Below are 16,421 nucleotides of genomic sequence, written 5' to 3' on the forward strand. Positions count from 1 at the left end.
ATGTCTATGCTGACTAAGGGAAAACAGAACTTGAAGGGATCGTTTCTTAAAAACATAATAGTATCAACTTTCAAAATAGTAGGAACTACAAAATGGATATATAAAAATTCAGGTTCAAACCAACACTGAATATGGCTTCATCAGCCTAACAATATGAAAGGTAGTATATGGTATCAAGATGAATGTTTAAGAAGCTTCACGGTCTCGTAAACAGCTGAAAAGTCAAGGTCTCCCAATCCCATGCTTCTGGCCTTCTTGAAAGCCTACCAAACACAATTCCAAATAAGAGAAAAAGGGGTTTCAGTTTAGTCTTCATTTATGTGTTTTTCTCTTCATGCCCTAGTAACTTCCATAAGTAATCTAAGTGCACCTTTACATTACGTGTATGTATTAGGGTATTTTAGCTCATGCAGGATATCTCTTTGGGCTTAAGCATATATACTATGCATGGAGAGGGGCAAGCAAGGATTGGGAAAAAAAACCTCATTAGCTGCAGCAGCTACTGGCATTGATACTGCATTTTGATCCCCAAGGGCAAGAGCCAACCTCATATCTTTCTGCTGATGTTTCAAAGGAAATGCAGGGGAATAATTGTCTTTAACCATTTCTGGTCCCTTTCCTCTAAACATTGGGTTGGCAATCCCACCCAAGTCCTGCCACAAAACTTGGATCAGCCACTGGACCTTTCATTGTGGCGACAGCTTGTTAGATTATTTAGTTGTTGCAATCTTACCAACACGTCAAGAAGGCTATGTGGATTCAATCCGCTTCTTTTGGCCAGTGTAAGTCCTTCCGAAAATGCATTCATCACACTACGGAGGACAAAATGAACGTCCCGATCGAGTACCCGGATTTGTCAACTCAAATGAAAGGGGTATGTTGACATATTTACAGCATAGTAGTATTCCAAAATGCATGAATAGTTGAAATAAGTATTACCTGCCCATTATCATGTTGACAACAAGTTTCATTTTGGCTCCATTACCAACTGGTCCCAAGAAGAAAGATTTCTTTCCTAATACATCAAAAGCTGGAACAGCTTCTTCATACAATGCCTACATATACAGTGGTGACATATTGCAGTTAACATCAAAGTGAAGGTAAATTTGCATTCTATAGAGATGAGATGTTTTAGTAGAAATGATGAGAAGAAAAAGGATGAATGGATTCCATTGTCTTCCACTATTATTTTTCTGCTTCTTTTTACCATAGAAGTGAAGAGCATTTGAACATTTAAGTTTAGCCTACAATGTCACTTAACAGAGGTTAAATTTGATCAAAATATGAAATCAAATGTATAACACATTAGTTAATTATGATTCTCTAATTAAGGCTTAGCTTTCTATATTATTTTAGTTGGTTTTCCTTATTTAATATGACATGAACCCTAGAGTTCTCGTCTCCCTTCGACGAGTTGAACAATCATTCAAAATAGATCGTCCCTAGAATCATGATAGAGGGAAGGCAATCCATTTTGACTTTCTTGTCAAATTTCTCTTATTCTTAACATATCCATATCCGCCACTCACATAAAGGTAAGGTGGTATGGTTTACCAAATACATGAAAAAAAACTTTAAAAAAAGCATTAAACATACCCATATCCGATACTTATCCATTCCATTTTTACCTGGTCCGTGTGAACTTAGAATAAAAAAAAAAATAGTATTGCCAATTGACCTTATCTCCAGCTGCAAGAATCACAAGTTGACCAGTTTCTGCGGGCTGTTTGCTACCAGAAACAGGTGCCTCAAGGAAGTGGCCGCCTTTTAATGCAATTGCCTGTACATATCCCATGGAAGTAAGAAATCAGTGTATTCATTTCATTGATAAAGTATCTTGACAGTTCCACAAAATTACCATTTTAGACGGTATATTACAGTATACCCGTATTTGACGCTCACCCGACACTCTCACTTTCTAAGTTTGAGACATTAAAGAAAGAAACACCATGTATCAAGAAAGTATCAGCTAACCTCACTGATTTTGCAAGAAGTCTCGGGATCAACAGTTGACATGTCAATATAACCTTTCCCACTACAAATTTGGTCTAGAACTCCATCTTTGTCAAATACAACCTAAAACAATCATCAAATACATAGTTTATGATGACGAGATTTTAATCAGGACGGCAATGGTTGAACTGAAAACTGTACGTGCACCCAATGTTTGTAAATTAAATACCGAAAGAGCAGCAGCAGGGTCAGACAAAATGGCAATGGTGATGTTGCATTTCTTTACTACTTCTGCAGGGGTTTCTCCAACTGAGGCACCATGAGCCACCACTTCATCACACTGCCATTATAAAATTTTAGTGTCACAAATAAGGCTGATATCAGGCTGCAGATACTCCAATATACATATACAAGGCTGTCAACCCAATACATAAAACTAAAAACAAATACAAACCCATCAATCAGATATAGAAATGGAAACAAACTGCAACTGGCCGTGCTATTACTTTAGTAGAGTAATGAAAACTTTTTGAAAAGGTACCTTAGAAAGAGTTCTGTTCCAAACAGTGACTTTGAATCCATTCTTCAGCAAATTCATGGACATAGCTTTTCCCATTATTCCCAGTCCCAAAAATCCAACCTCCATTTTCTTCTTCTTCTTCTTCTTCTGTCACTAATGAACTTTTTCTTTGATAGTTCTATGCGTTATTTTCTTACCAGGCTCCAATCTTTATAAATACCCAAAGGAAAACATAAAGAATATCTTTTTAACGTTAATGATGACAAAAATATAATAAAATCAATGTCATCCTTGTCATCGCCACTAACATTTTTAATTTAAATAAATTGCCATCATTATGAAGATTTCTAATTAATTTAAATAAATTGCCATCATTATGAAGATTTCTAACTTTGATGGTGTATGATAAACTAAATATTTCAATATTTTTGTATTCATCGTGTTTGTCGTTTAATAGATAAACAAATGCATAACACGTAAGCCCATATTTTAATGGTAGGGGAGATGGTGCTTCAGTCCACTATTCTTGGAATTCTCGAAGGCTCTGTTGGGCTAAGTTCCGGGGGGTGGTTCACGGTTGTTTGCTGGCGGCCTAGATTTCAAACCGTTGCAGGCAGCGGCTGGGCTTACTTAATTAACACTAAAACAACCCGCCAAAATTTTCACTCATTGATAATGAAGACAATAAGTGATCAGAGAAGAAGAACAATAACTCATAGGAGAAGAACAACAGCAACAAGATCAGAAAATGGCAAAAAAAATATTAAACAAGAAGAAGAAAAGAACGTTTATGGTGTATGGGTTCAGAGGTGATGCAGCAAAAACAAAAGGGTTCAGACTGTTATTGACTAGTGCAATCCTTAGATTCAACTAATGGTTCACTCATCAACACCTTGCTCAGGCTTCTCTCGAGGTCTTCAGGGCATTTAATTTCTTTTATTTTCTGTATATTTATACTATTAATAATATTATTACTATTTGTTTGTCTTCCATGTTCTTTTGCTTCTGTAGTTCTCTGTTTTTGTCTTCGTTAATAACAGACCCTTTATGAATTCCATGTTGCAGCCAGCTGCTTATATGCAAACAGCTATGGGAAGAAGGAGAGAGCCAGAGGGGGAAAGAGGGTATGCTTGTTTTGGAAAAGAAGCAAAAATTATCTTTACTTCCCATTTGTCAAAATGGCATAGATTTGATAATTTTACAAACCATACGAAATTTTATACTAATAGTTTAAGAAACAGATAATACAAATACTAAATTTGTATTTTAATTGTTTTATGCATTTTGAGGCATTATGGACCACTAATGTGCTTCTTTTTTCTTTTTTCTTTCACTTATTTATGAAATAATATTCTACGTTGAGACAAAAAGGAAATTGAAGAAACCAGTGGCAGATATTCTCCTAAACTTCTTGTGGATCAGAAGACTCTCTTCTACTGATCAGTTCTCTTCTTCTATTGTATGCTCAGCAATGGTTTCCGCCTCTACCCCCAATTAAGCTTAATATCACCCAGAAATGTTTAATAACAGAAAGTAGCAGAATAAAAATTCAAGTACGAAAATGGCTATGCTGGGAGCAAGTCCAATTAGGTTCTCAAGCTTTCCACCGTCTTCTTCATATCTCACTTCCACCTTCAAACCCACCTCCTCTTCCACACTATCATTTGTAAGTTTAATACTATAGTTTACAATTTTGTATTTTTTATACCTTACTCTAAAAGTAAGTTCGGAGTTGGAATCTTTTATCCGCAGGTTGTGGTGGGGAAATCAATTATCTATCGTCGATGTGTCGCCTGCTCCGCTGTTCAGGAATCTTCTACTCCTACAGGTAGCTTTTTCCCTTCTTATCAGTGTGCAAAAATCCTTTTAAAGCTCATCTTCTAAACTCGGGGTTGCTTAAAAATGTGTTGGCTTTTTTCCATTAGCCACTGCTGAAACCAAGGGAACCACTCCACCATCAGCCGGCGTTGCTGGTGGTGAGGAGGAAGTGAAGGCAGCCCCAAAAGCAGCTGCAGCAAAGCCTAAACCTGCTGCAAAGGCTCCTGCCAAATCTTTGCCGGAGTTGATGTCGGAGGATGTCATCCCTTCATTGAAAACAATACTTCAAGCTCAAGATGATATATCTGAAATTGAACTCACTTTCCAAGACAACAAGGTTTGTTCTAATCCATCTTTTTCCCCAAGATTTGGCATTTTAAATTTGCTCTAGATGATGAGGTCTATGAATGTTCTTCCCATTCAAACTCGACAGTTGGAAGGTTCATTCCTGAAGGAGGGCTGTCCCTACTCTTTCTGGGCCTTCTTCCCTGATGGAGGCCTAACAGGTATTGTATAATTTGGGCAAATTGGAAACTATGTATCATTTCCATTTCTGCAGTAATTATGTTGACTAATTTTCTCCCATTTGCTTGCGTAGGTCCCAAAGGTTTTTCATTGTCTTCATATGGCTCAGGAGCAAGCACTGTGGAGCCTTTCCTCGTTGATGAGAAGAAAATTACTGCAAGGCATGTAGTTTTCTGGGTCGAAAAGCGTTTGGCCGCCCAAGGAATTATTCCTGTCTGGAAAGAATGATTTATAGCATAACAAGAAATGCTGCCATGTAATTATTCATGTCTGAATATAATGCTCTCATACAAAATTTTCCAATTCATAATTGTTCTACAATTTGAAAATTCATAATTGTTCTACAATTTGAAAAATGAATCTTTTTAGATGCTTAATTCAGGGCGATGTTAGAAAAGCAAATAACAATTCCCATCATCATGTCAAACCTCTAGGTTGAATAAAAGATAAGTAAAAAGGGCACTGCAGCTTTAAGTTTTGACTTAACAATACAACTCTGATTCAGTTTAGCAGTCATTCCTCCCTAAAAACACATATATGAATGATCAGTCTTAAAAAGAACAACAGCTCAAATTTACTAGAGAGAGATTTGCATTCATCAAAATCCATACAGGTCCGGCAACAAAATACCCCTCCCCTACTACTGTCTCATAAAAGGAAAGAGAATAAAAACACCGCCTTAGAGTTCCAGAGTAATAATATAACATTGAATAGCTGACAGATTTCATAACGTTTTCATCTAAATTACATGTCCAAGGACCAGGACATAAACAAATGCCTGGACCACGCTTTACACTGAATAACACGATCGCCCAAATAAGTAGCATTTGATTTGAGTAACTAATGAACACATACAACAGGTACTTTGAGTGCAAAGTTCATGAAGTTCTTCATAAGTCCACATCTGCCATTATCACACTTTGTCAGTAGTTAGTTGTCGGTATTGGCATTTCGAATTGCACGACGAAGCTCAGCTAAGAAATCCATCTGTGAGCCAGATGAAGGCCCGGTATTGTTTGCTGGGGACATCATCTGAGGAAAAGCAAGTCAAATGCATAAGGAATGGGGACTGTGAGAAAAAGAAGAAGAGTTGAAGGATGAAAGAATACCTGATGGGGAAGTCTGACATTCCTCCAGGCTGAATCACTAATTCCAGAGTACAGAACTGGTCTTTCTGAAACAAGGAAAAACCACAGTAAAAGGAAACAACCATTATGGAAGAAAATATCCATGAATAAACAACAATGGAAACAAGGTCAGGCATAAGGAGAAACAGGAGAAACAAAAAATAAAAATAAAAAACGACATGACAAAGGATGCCCAATATGACACTCCCAAGAGCCCCTAAACAACAGGCAGCAAACACAGAACTGCTTGCAACCTCAAATCTAAAAGAAAGAGCAACATTCAGCACATTAGTAGCTTTCTTTAACATCATATTAGCAGCAACACAGAGTGGTATAGAAGCTCGTGGAATTATTTTAAGAAGATTCATAACCCATGCTTGGGATGAGGAACCTTGGAACATATTAACAACAGAGTTCTTAGAAAACCAATGATTTATCCACTAGCATAATTCAGGCTGGTTTGTGCTAGTCATGAATTAACTTGGCCCAAACCGATCCTAAATATCTCATATGGATTGGATATCTTCGATGATGCTGACAACCTTGTAATTCACTCCTTCCAATCCCTTCAACTTAACTTATGCATACATCAGTTATCAAAGTACGGCATCAATCTTCGTGGGAATGGTTGTCTCATCCCCCAGCAAGGAAATTATCTCATAGTTAGCAGTTAGAGGCCACTATTCTACTTCGCCAGATCAACCAACTTCGACCACCTAGTAAAAACGAAACTGATAATAGCTACTACATTGAAGATGCCTTAGTTTTCAAAAAATTGGTTGCCAAGAGCCCAAAGAAAACATCCCCAGACTTCCTCCATTCCTTTTGCCTAAATTAGGTTGTGCTTAATTTCGGTTTTGGAAATAAATAACTAACAACCAGCATTTTTTCCTTGCCATCAACTAATGCAGAACTTTTGATGCAAAGATTCGTTTGGATCAGTGCAAAGTAAATAAAACTAATGCAGACTTTTACAAGCCAGCCAGCCATTTGACCCATCAGTCCATAAATCTCCAGAGATGAATTAGATCAAAAGATCAGCCAAAATGTGAGAAAAACAAGATAGAACATATCATGAATCTAATATCATATAGAACAAGAAAAGCCCCAACCAACTAATCCCCTTGCCCCCTTTTCTTTTTAGGCCAGGAGGTTTACAGAGATGTATAGACCTAGAGTAGAATGTCTCTTGCAATAAAAACCTTTATTAATTTTCTCAAAGCGTTATCCTGTAGTTGATAAGGAGACCTTTGTTGCTAATCACAGAAGTCTATCCAATTGCTCATATTATTTCCATTCTCCAACCATCTTCCATACATCATCCAATCAATAAAACTTCGCCCTTCTTAACATGCAAATAGTGTACCACTACGAGATTTGGTCCACAGAAAGGACCAACAAGCCAAACAAATCAGATTCAAAAAGGGAAATTTTTTAAGTTTTCCATTCTTCCACTCACCAGACAAATCAATGGATGTATCATGGTAGCGATGTAAGACAGCTGCCCAACCTGCATTTGTAGAGATAAACAATGACAGTATATCAGCCATATGATTGCATGCATGGGTTCTTAAAAACATTTAAATTTCATCCAACAAGGGTAATACTTGTCAAACAAGAATAGAAGGGAGGAAGGAAGTAGCATTGGAACCGAAGCCCCACCCAAACTACTTCCTACCCTTCATCACTTAACCAACCAGGAAAAGCCTTCCACAAAACTATTTAAGCTTCAGCGAAATACTCCAATATCTGAATCAATCGTAGAGCTAACCTCTTAATCTCTTTCAACTACCCTCACCCCAAAACCAAAGAAAAAAAAGATCTTTCCAACTATAAGTGGAATAGCTCACCTAAATGTAATGCTGCATTTAAACAGAATAATACAAGATAAAAAAAATCAATAACTCTAAATTCAAAGAGGTAACAGAATCAGCGGCTGTCTTCTTAACAGAAAGTACAAGAAACCAATCAAAGTGTGCAGAGATTCCATACGATTGCTTAAAAGCCGAGAGGCATCACTTCTAGAACAGCCTTCTAAAGGTATCAAAGCATGACGAGGGTTGTCTTCATTCAGGATAGCGCTGCTCCCAGCATCCCCGACTGGATTAATGTTTCTCGATGTGGCACCTTGATTCTTCTCTGAATCATTCCCATAAACATTGTTAGTCCAATCAAACCGATCTGCAAGATTTTATTACAACTCAGTCTACCAAATGAATTGAAAATTAAAATCACTCCTTTTTTAAGGGGGTAAACATTCATCTATAAATCACCGCAAGAAAAAAGACCAATGAAGAAACTGACCTCCAGATTTACGGCGTCCGAGAGAACGATTTCTGCAATTTTGAGGCATAATTTTAGGTAGGACAAGAGGAAATTAAGAAAGGGAGAACGAAATTTAGGGTTGTGAAGGTACCGTTGATTGGGAGGAGCATAGCGTTTGATGGCAGGAGCGGCATCAGCTGCGGTGGGTGTAGGGTTTTCCAACATCCTCCTCTCCTCACCTCTCTTTTCCTTTACACCGCCGCGTACGAATGGCGGATTACAAAATCCGGAGTTGATTCGCGATTGCGTCGCGGCTTGTAAGCTGACTTTCTGGTCCAAAAGCGTTTCTTTACCTTTATTCAATCAAATCCTCACTAAAACGCACCGTTTCTTACAGTTTACTAATACCCTTGGAATTACAACCGTGACGGCCCACCAAATACCACCCAAGCCTAACACCAAATATACCTTTTTAATTTTGAGATGTATCATCTATAAAAATATTCCACATAAAATTACAAAATTATTTTAATTTTGAAATAATATTAAAAAATATTTTTAATTTAAATAAATATTATTTTATACACCAGCCGCAAGATTTTTAATTCCACAATCACAATTAAAAGGTATTCAGGTGTCCCATTTATTTATTATTTATTTTTTAATTATCAATTAAGGACACATTGTGTCTTCTCACGAAGTTAAGTTATTTTTAAATTTTATTCAAATAATAATTATCCTTTAAATAATATAAAATTTTAGTTATCGATTCAATATGCCCATTTTATTAGTTTTTAAGGTTTTTAAATTTTTTTGAAAAATAATATTTTTGTCAAATCTTCCCCCAACCACCGACCACGTCAGATAACATCAAATCAAACCAAGCATTCGATAATTTTTATTAACTAAAGGGATGGGCAAAATATAAAAAAAAACTCTATTTTTTTAAAATTTACCGAAATGGGCCCGGTATTTTATTATTTACCGGAATGGGCCATTTTCCCCGAAATCGCGTCCACGTCAGCGCGATGTCAGGGGATGTGTCAGCAAATCGCGTCCACGTCAGAGCGCTTTGCTTACGTTGACACAAATCGCGCCTACGAGGACGCGATTTGCTGACACATCGAGCTGACGTGAATGCGATTTCAGGGAAAATGACCCATTCCGGTAAATAATAAAATACCGGGCCCATTTCGGTAAATTTTTAAAAAATAGGACTTTTTTGGTATTTTGCCCCAATATGTATTACTGTAATATGTAGCTCAAATTATGTATTGTAGTTAATATTCATAATATTGTAGCTCAAATTGTCAATCCATCTATACTATTGTACTAATAATATATATTAATGTAATATTGAAGAGTTAATTGATTAAAAAAATAAATGCAACAAGTACAAAAAAGATTCAAAATTATTACCAACAAGATTTGAACTAAGGTACTAAAGGAAAAAAGTAAGCAACTTAACCAACTAAGCTAAACTAATTAATTAACATATTATAAAAATACTATTATTATCTTAATTATATTACTTACGTTCTAACGATTTATCGGACATATTCCATACACGTGTCAAATCAGAAAAAATAATACAACAATTCTGTAAAAAAAAAATCAGGTGTTTATTTCAAATAAATAAGGAAAATAATAATTTGAATGTTTCAAAATTCAATTTTAAACCGAAAAAATCAAAATTTAAAGGTAAAAAAGGATCTTTTTCGACAAAAACTGAGGCAAACCGCCTTCGGCTATTTGTCAGCGCGTAGATCTCGAAAATTTATTCGAAATCAAAAAAAAATCGTCTCAATCGGACAACCGAGCCAAAAGTTATGGCCTTTTAAAGTTTTCCAAGCTAAAAAACATAAGCGGTCAATTTTTTAACCAGTGGGTACTGTTCACGTGCGGCGCAAATCGCGTCCACGTAAGCGCAATTTGCTTCCAAGTCAGCGCAATTTGCTTCCAAGTCAGCATATCGCGCTTATGTGGACGCGATTTGTTGCCACGTAAGTAATCGCGCTGACGTGGACGCGATTTGCTGATACGTCCCCTAACATCGCGCTAACGTAGACACGATTTCGGGAAAAATGACTCATTCCGGTAAATAATAAAAATCGGGCCTATTTCGGTAAATTTTTAAAAAATATCACTTTTATGTGTAATTTGCCCTAAGGGATCATTGTTTTTTTTTTATTACTCAAAACTCAGTTAGATCCACTTTTTTCATAAAGATTAAGATAACTTTTTGTTGAGTTTTTTTAATCCTTTCACCAAAACAGTATAATTTTTAAATATATGAAAAATTAAAAGAAATCAAATAATTCATATTCGCGGTATCATCTCCAAATATATGAAATAAAATTATACACGTATTAATCTATTAGATAGATCCGCAGATTCAACACTCACTCGAATAATAGATCATATCAGCTAAGTAAGCTCAATTAATTCATCAGAAACCTAGCCATTAGAAAAGTACAGCAAATAAACTTGACTCTAGCCCTTAGACTCAAGCAGACGAACTTGGGATTTAACAATTGAGATCATGAAACTCTGACGTCGGAAATTCATCGAGATCATTATTTCACCATTACGTGTTTTGTTCTAACAATGTAATCATTCATCCATCAAAACCAGGTTATGATCAAAACCTGACACTGCTTGTAGAACTTCGAAATCTTCCAAACAATCAAGCAACGTTGGCTCGGCTTCATCGCTGGAGCTTCCTAACCCAAGACGGCCACTCTTACCACAGCCCCAAACCCATAACTCACCATGAGATGTCAGAGCAGTAGAATGCACCCGCCCTCCTGACACTGATACAGGTGTTTCCCCTTCCCATCCCTCGATCATTGATGGGAAATTCTCCGGTCCTTCTCTACCTAATTGTGAGCATTGGTTCCACCCCCATGAGAAAATGCTCATTCCACCACCTTCAACATCCGAAGATGGCACCTCACAGATTGCCAAGGAATGACCAAGACCGGATGCAATAAACACAGGATGGGCGGTTAGATCAACAGGTAACAATCTCAGGTCCAGTTTGGTTCTCCCCAGCTGACCATATACATTGCTTCCAGAGCTCAATAAAGTACCATTACCTGAAATTTGATACTCAAGATTAACAAAGATGCATATGCCAGCAACCCCACATGCTCAATCATAGAATCTACACAAATTGTAACTTACGGCAAAGAACCAAAGAATGATCAAGCCCGCAAGCAATGTCTCTGACTTCAACTCCTTGCAGTTCTTCGACCAATCGAGGTTCCCAAATGATTGGCATGTCTTTCTCTTTCTCCATTCCTTCTAAAACCATCAGCTCGGCAGCATCCAATCCTGAACCTGAAAACCGTTTGTCATTCATCGATATATTCGCATTTGAGTCCAGAGGAGACGCCTCTAAAGCTTCCCCCACATTTCCAATCCTACCATCGGCTGAATAACCCCAGCCTAACAACTTTCCATCCTCTGTCTGTGCAAGAGCATGCCCCCAACCAAATGAAACCTGTCAAAGAAAATGCAACCATGGAATTTCCTTCTAATTGGATGATATACATTAGCTCAAGCTCAAGCATACTACCAAAAATTGCAAGGAAGTTAGGGGCTAGATTAATCTACCTTAAGAATTTAGGAAGCCCACCTTGACTATCTTTTCTCCTGCAAGTGCTTCAACTCTGCGAGGTACTACGGTCTCAATGATACCCTTTCCAAGACCAAGCTGTCCCCGCTTAGACTTCCCCCATACCCACACAGAACCATTACTGTCAATGGCAGCAGAAATAACACCAGAAGCAAAAGCAGCACAAACATTCACATGATCCAACCCTTCCACTCTCTTTGGATCATTCCAAGAATCTCTGCTCACAGTCAACAGTTACCCATTTCGCATTAGGGTAAGTCATTAGATTCAATGTTCACCAATAATAACACTTCCACATATCACTAACTATGCCAAAACAACTACGTTTTATTCATAAGAAAATCCAGGACCAGCAATAATTGGGTGAAGTTATTCAATGTATCAAAACATCGCTCAACTAATACCAAAGTAAATCAACATTCTATAGAACTGACCTCGGGGCAAGTGGATCACGACCCAGCTGGGATTCCTGGTTGCGGCCCCAAGCCCAGAGTCCACCACGGCAATCAATAGCGAGCGAGTGATAATGGCCAGCGCTGATGCTGGTGATATCGGAAGGGAGACCGAGGACCCGGGTGGGCTCGTAAGCATCGCCTCTGGGACCGGTCACTGAATCGGGTAGACCCAACGCCCCCTGGCTTCCGTCCCCAAAGCTCATTACCGTACTCATCCATCTCGGTTTATTAGTAGTAACCTGAGCGAATAAGGCTTTAGATGAAACTGCAACTACCGTTTTATTCCATTGATGATGCTTCCATAACAATCGGTTTATCAGCATCTTAGCTTCGTGAGTGCGTCGGCAGTGGCCAATCCGCTACTGTAAATTTAGGAAGAAATGAGCTGATGGGTTGACCCAAACAAATTAGGGGCGGTTCGGGATTGGCAGGTTGGTGCTAAAACCACTTCTAAACTTCATAATCAATCCCAAACAAGTTGATTTTGCTACCAAAAGCACTTTCAAGAAGTGTTTATCTAGCCAAATGGGATAGAGAGGATTTATTCGCAAATGCTTTTAAAAGACATTGCTTTTCACAAATATATTTTTGGGTTAAATGTAATTTTGAAGTCAGAAACAAACAGAATTGTTTAAAAAAAAAAGTGTTTTTTCAATTCAGAAGTAAAAGTAGTTTTTTTTAGCTTATAAAAGTACTTTTAAAAATAAATGACAATTTTAACTATTATAATGTATTTTATATAATATTTATATGGTATATGTAATTATTTTCTTATTAAAATTTATTTTATATATAATATTATATATTTAAAATTTTATTGATCATATTTTATTATTTAAAATATAGTTTATATATTCGAATTTAAATTTTATGAATAATTAATATTAATTGCTTAAAAAATATTTAAAATTTATATTTTATATATTAAAATATTAATAACAAATTATAATAAATTATTTTTATATTCTTACTAAAATATTATAATATCAATTAATTTGAACATTATTTAAATGCATATTTATTACTTTATAACACAATGTCTAAAATAGATATTTTATTTATCAAAAATATTTTTTAACAGTATTTAAAAATCACTTTTCTACGACACTTTTTAAAAACACTTTTTAAAAATAATGCTAAATTGGCCTAAATATTTTTGGACTGCTAAAGCAATCCCAAATAGATTGCTTTTTTAGCTAAAAGCATTTTTATTAACTCAAAGAAGCTAATATCAAGTGCACTGGCGGTTGACTTTGATTATTTGAGGTGAGAAAATTACAATTTTACCTTTAGTAATTTACTTTTATCTATTCAAGTACAAAGTACAATAGTGTAAGCCTTTATTTAAGTATAGCTTTATTCAATGTACATCACACAATAAATATTTTAAGTGAATAAATCTATAAACGGATTTAAGATTTATTCTAGTTGGGTCTTGTCTGATGCACTGTCAATTCAATCGGTCATATCTATGTCTGTATCTTTTGGGAGTCATCCGCTATGATATCTAAGACAATATATCTCATTAATTAGACTTTATAGACGGCATATTAATCTTTCAATCGATTTGCTCATTTTCGGTTAAACTAAGGACATGTTTAGGTTCGTCTACTGATATAAGTTGTCGTTCCGTATTACGATTTGATCACGTAATACCGCTTAGTATTAGTTAATATTAAATAACCAGTGAGCTAATATTTGCTTCCATTTTGTTTTGCATGCAAAAACCATTGAGAATAGTATACAAAGGGTATTAATGTAATTCATGAATAATTTTATTAAACTAATCTGTTCAAAAAAATATAAGTGTATATAGACAAAAATACTACACTTAGAGTATCAAATCTAATATTAAGTGTCACCTATCTTTGATGATGTTTAACAATGGTTGTATGTTTGCTTACTTTTGTTCGATAAGGGTTGTATGTTTGCTTACTTTGGTTATTTTTGTACAATGATTCATATTTATTATTTCTCCCTTTTTTTAATTTTGTGACCTTGGTGAATGTATTTTCATACGGAATGAGTATGAATAGTAGTGACAATAATTCCAATGGTAATAGAAATGATGATGAAAGGAGTGAGATTTTACAACGTGTGGAAAGTTTTAATAGGTTAGTTAGTGTTGCAACATCTATTGTTCAATTATATTGTGAAAAATATTTATTAAAACAATCATGAATTCAAAGCAATCAAATGATGCATGGGTTCCAGAGGTCCTTAATGGTCATGAATCTCGTTGCATGATTAATTTTAGAATGTCCTCAATCGTATTTAGAAGCTTGTTGAGAGTTTTAGAAACACTATATGATTTGCAAAGTTCAAGAAATATTTCTTCTCTTGAAATATTGGATATCTTTTTGCATATGTTGGGTGTTGGTGCAAAAATTTCTCAATGTCGAGAGATTTCAAAGGTCTGGATCCACTATAAGTCAATACTTTGCAATTGTCATTGGGAAAGTTTCAAAGTTAGCTATTGATATAATTGTACCAAATGATTACACTTTTAACACAATACTTGAACAAATACGCAATGATTCAAGATACAAGCCGCATTTTAAGGTAACATATTAAGAGTATCATATTATATTTTAATATACTTGTTATTATTGAATATGTGTGTGTACTAAATATGATTATTTATTTAGGAATGCATAGGTGCAATTGATGGTACACATGTTGCAGCAATTCTTCCACCAAATGAACAAATTCTTTACATCAGAGGAAAAAGTGTCCCAACTTAGAACGTTATGGTTGTATGTGATTTTAATATGTGCTTCACATTTGTAGTGACTGGATGGAAAGGATCGACGTGTGACACTAAAATATTCTTTGATGCAATTTGAGATCCAAGACTCAAATTTCCTCACCTACCGGATGGTAAATTATTTCATTCATTTATTTATTTATAAAAAGCATAAGTTCTTTAATTGAATGGTTATCATCTAATGTCAGGTAGAAGAATATTATCTTGTTGATTCTAGATATCCCCTAATGAAGGGTTCCTTGTACCATATAGAGGAGAGAAGTGTCATTTACCTGATTTTCATAGAGATAAACCTATATATGGTAAAGAAGAAGTATTCAATCATGCACATTCATCGTTATGTAGTGGGGTCAAGAGAGGTGGAGATGATGATGGTGAACTGTGGTGATGTTGAATTGTGGGGGTGTAGATGGTAGCAGTGAATGTTGTGAGGCTTGGGCAAAATGAGCTATTGGTGTCTAGAGAGGGTAAGTTGGGAGAAAGTGTATTGTGTGTGAGTTTGGTGGCGCTGGTTCGAGTAGGGGAGTTGGAATGTTGATGTTAATGGTTTAAAGTGCTCAATGGTAGAGAGTTGGGTGCTAGTGTACGTTAGTTGAGGGCTCAGCAAGAACTAAGAACAAGGATTGAGGAGAGATGAGAGAAGAAATAAAGTAAAAAAGAAAAAAAAAAGGTTAAAAATATATATAATTATGTGGCACTGTCTTGGATGACACCCATGTCAGACTTTCGTAACATTTTTAATGTTGGGTAACAACACAATAATTAAAATATTACAAATTATTAATATTAATGACCAAAACATAATAATTTAAAATTCAGTGACCAAAACATAATTTAAATCATATATAGTAACTATTTTTACTCTTAAGAAAATTAATGTTTCATTATTTTTAAACTAATAATAGCAATATTTCTTCTTTCTAAAATGTCATTTTAAATTATTTTTTTATAATTCATTGAAATACATCTTTAACAAAGTTAGGTACTTTTCAAAATTAATTGAAAATTTATTTATGATATTATTTAGGTAAATATGGTTATGTTGTAATTATTCTTTTCAAAATTAATTAATTTTTAAATATTGTTAATGCTAAATTAAACAAAGTTATATATGATGACTTTTTCTTTTCTTTTAACTGAAATTCAAAGCTTGTGAATTAATTTTATGTTTAAATATCAAATAAAGAAAATTTTAGAAAGCTGTTATGTGTTATTTTCACTCATTAATAATTATTTTTTTAATCCAACCATTTAGTTTATTGGTCAAGACTAACAGGAAATTTAAATAAGTAAATATATCAAATTAAGAATATTAAATGCAGTTTGATTCTTATCATAACATTGTCATTTT

The 16,421-nt window shown here is 35.2% G+C and overlaps 4 protein-coding genes across 5 annotated transcripts; 1 reads left to right on the forward strand and 3 right to left on the reverse strand.

The window, feature by feature from the left end:
• Positions 1-42: 42 nt before the first annotated feature.
• On the reverse strand, positions 43-2,702 carry LOC107912491 (glyoxylate/succinic semialdehyde reductase 1). Its single transcript, XM_016840695.2, has 8 exons — positions 2,495-2,702; positions 2,183-2,293; positions 1,975-2,076; positions 1,679-1,780; positions 940-1,055; positions 734-812; positions 483-653; positions 43-263 (listed from the first exon to the last, which is right to left on the reverse strand). The coding sequence occupies exons 1-8, from the start codon at positions 2,597-2,599 to the stop codon at positions 174-176; spliced, it is 876 nt and encodes a 291-aa protein (XP_016696184.1). The 5' UTR covers positions 2,600-2,702; the 3' UTR covers positions 43-173.
• Positions 2,703-2,997: 295 nt separating this feature from the next.
• LOC107912488 (uncharacterized) lies at positions 2,998-5,123 on the forward strand. The gene is made up of 6 exons (XM_016840689.2): positions 2,998-3,386; positions 3,539-4,139; positions 4,226-4,301; positions 4,399-4,628; positions 4,725-4,797; positions 4,890-5,123. Exons 2-6 carry the CDS (start codon positions 4,035-4,037, stop codon positions 5,042-5,044), a joined length of 639 nt encoding a protein of 212 aa, XP_016696178.1. The 5' UTR covers positions 2,998-3,386; positions 3,539-4,034; the 3' UTR covers positions 5,045-5,123.
• Positions 5,124-5,389: 266 nt separating this feature from the next.
• Positions 5,390-8,715, reverse strand: LOC107912489 (uncharacterized). Of its 2 annotated transcripts, none has more exons than XM_016840691.2 (6): positions 8,360-8,715; positions 8,248-8,279; positions 7,936-8,124; positions 7,403-7,453; positions 5,926-5,990; positions 5,390-5,848 (listed from the first exon to the last, which is right to left on the reverse strand). In XM_016840691.2, exons 1-6 carry the CDS (start codon positions 8,431-8,433, stop codon positions 5,747-5,749), a joined length of 513 nt encoding a protein of 170 aa, XP_016696180.1. In that variant the 5' UTR covers positions 8,434-8,715; the 3' UTR covers positions 5,390-5,746. The 2 variants fall into 2 exon arrangements, with proteins under 2 accessions (XP_016696180.1, XP_040962179.1); XM_041106245.1 differs by having other exon boundaries at positions 7,936-8,082; positions 8,360-8,657.
• Positions 8,716-10,534: 1,819 nt separating this feature from the next.
• Positions 10,535-12,876, reverse strand: LOC107912487 (ultraviolet-B receptor UVR8). The gene is made up of 4 exons (XM_016840688.2): positions 12,283-12,876; positions 11,849-12,065; positions 11,395-11,713; positions 10,535-11,306 (listed from the first exon to the last, which is right to left on the reverse strand). Exons 1-4 carry the CDS (start codon positions 12,624-12,626, stop codon positions 10,822-10,824), a joined length of 1,365 nt encoding a protein of 454 aa, XP_016696177.2. The 5' UTR covers positions 12,627-12,876; the 3' UTR covers positions 10,535-10,821.
• Positions 12,877-16,421: the final 3,545 nt, after the last annotated feature.

The sequence above is a fragment of the Gossypium hirsutum genome, chromosome D11 (genome assembly GCF_007990345.1).
Source record: "Gossypium hirsutum isolate 1008001.06 chromosome D11, Gossypium_hirsutum_v2.1, whole genome shotgun sequence".
NCBI lineage: Eukaryota > Viridiplantae > Streptophyta > Magnoliopsida > Malvales > Malvaceae > Gossypium > Gossypium hirsutum.

Coding starts and splice junctions, on each gene's coding strand:
- LOC107912488 (XM_016840689.2), top strand. CDS start 4,035: ATGGCTATGCTGGGAGCAAGTCCAATTAGGTTCTCAAGCTTTCCACCG. Junction 4,140..4,225: donor CCTCTTCCACACTATCATTT/GTAAGTTTAATA, acceptor TTTTATCCGCAG/GTTGTGGTGGGGAAATCAAT. Junction 4,798..4,889: donor CCCTGATGGAGGCCTAACAG/GTATTGTATAAT, acceptor TTGCTTGCGTAG/GTCCCAAAGGTTTTTCATTG.
- LOC107912489 (XM_016840691.2), bottom strand. CDS start 8,433: ATGTTGGAAAACCCTACACCCACCGCAGCTGATGCCGCTCCTGCCATC. Junction 5,991..7,402: donor TACATCCATTGATTTGTCTG/GTGAGTGGAAGA, acceptor TCCTTGTTTCAG/AAAGACCAGTTCTGTACTCT. Junction 5,849..5,925: donor ATGTCAGACTTCCCCATCAG/GTATTCTTTCAT, acceptor GCTTTTCCTCAG/ATGATGTCCCCAGCAAACAA.
- LOC107912491 (XM_016840695.2), bottom strand. CDS start 2,599: ATGGAGGTTGGATTTTTGGGACTGGGAATAATGGGAAAAGCTATGTCC. Junction 1,056..1,678: donor TTCTTGCAGCTGGAGATAAG/GTCAATTGGCAA, acceptor CTGTATATGTAG/GCATTGTATGAAGAAGCTGT. Junction 813..939: donor GTCAACATGATAATGGGCAG/GTAATACTTATT, acceptor TGTCCTCCGTAG/TGTGATGAATGCATTTTCGG.
- LOC107912487 (XM_016840688.2), bottom strand. CDS start 12,626: ATGCTGATAAACCGATTGTTATGGAAGCATCATCAATGGAATAAAACG. Junction 11,714..11,848: donor CAGGAGAAAAGATAGTCAAG/GTGGGCTTCCTA, acceptor TTTCTTTGACAG/GTTTCATTTGGTTGGGGGCA. Junction 11,307..11,394: donor TCATTCTTTGGTTCTTTGCC/GTAAGTTACAAT, acceptor ATCAAATTTCAG/GTAATGGTACTTTATTGAGC.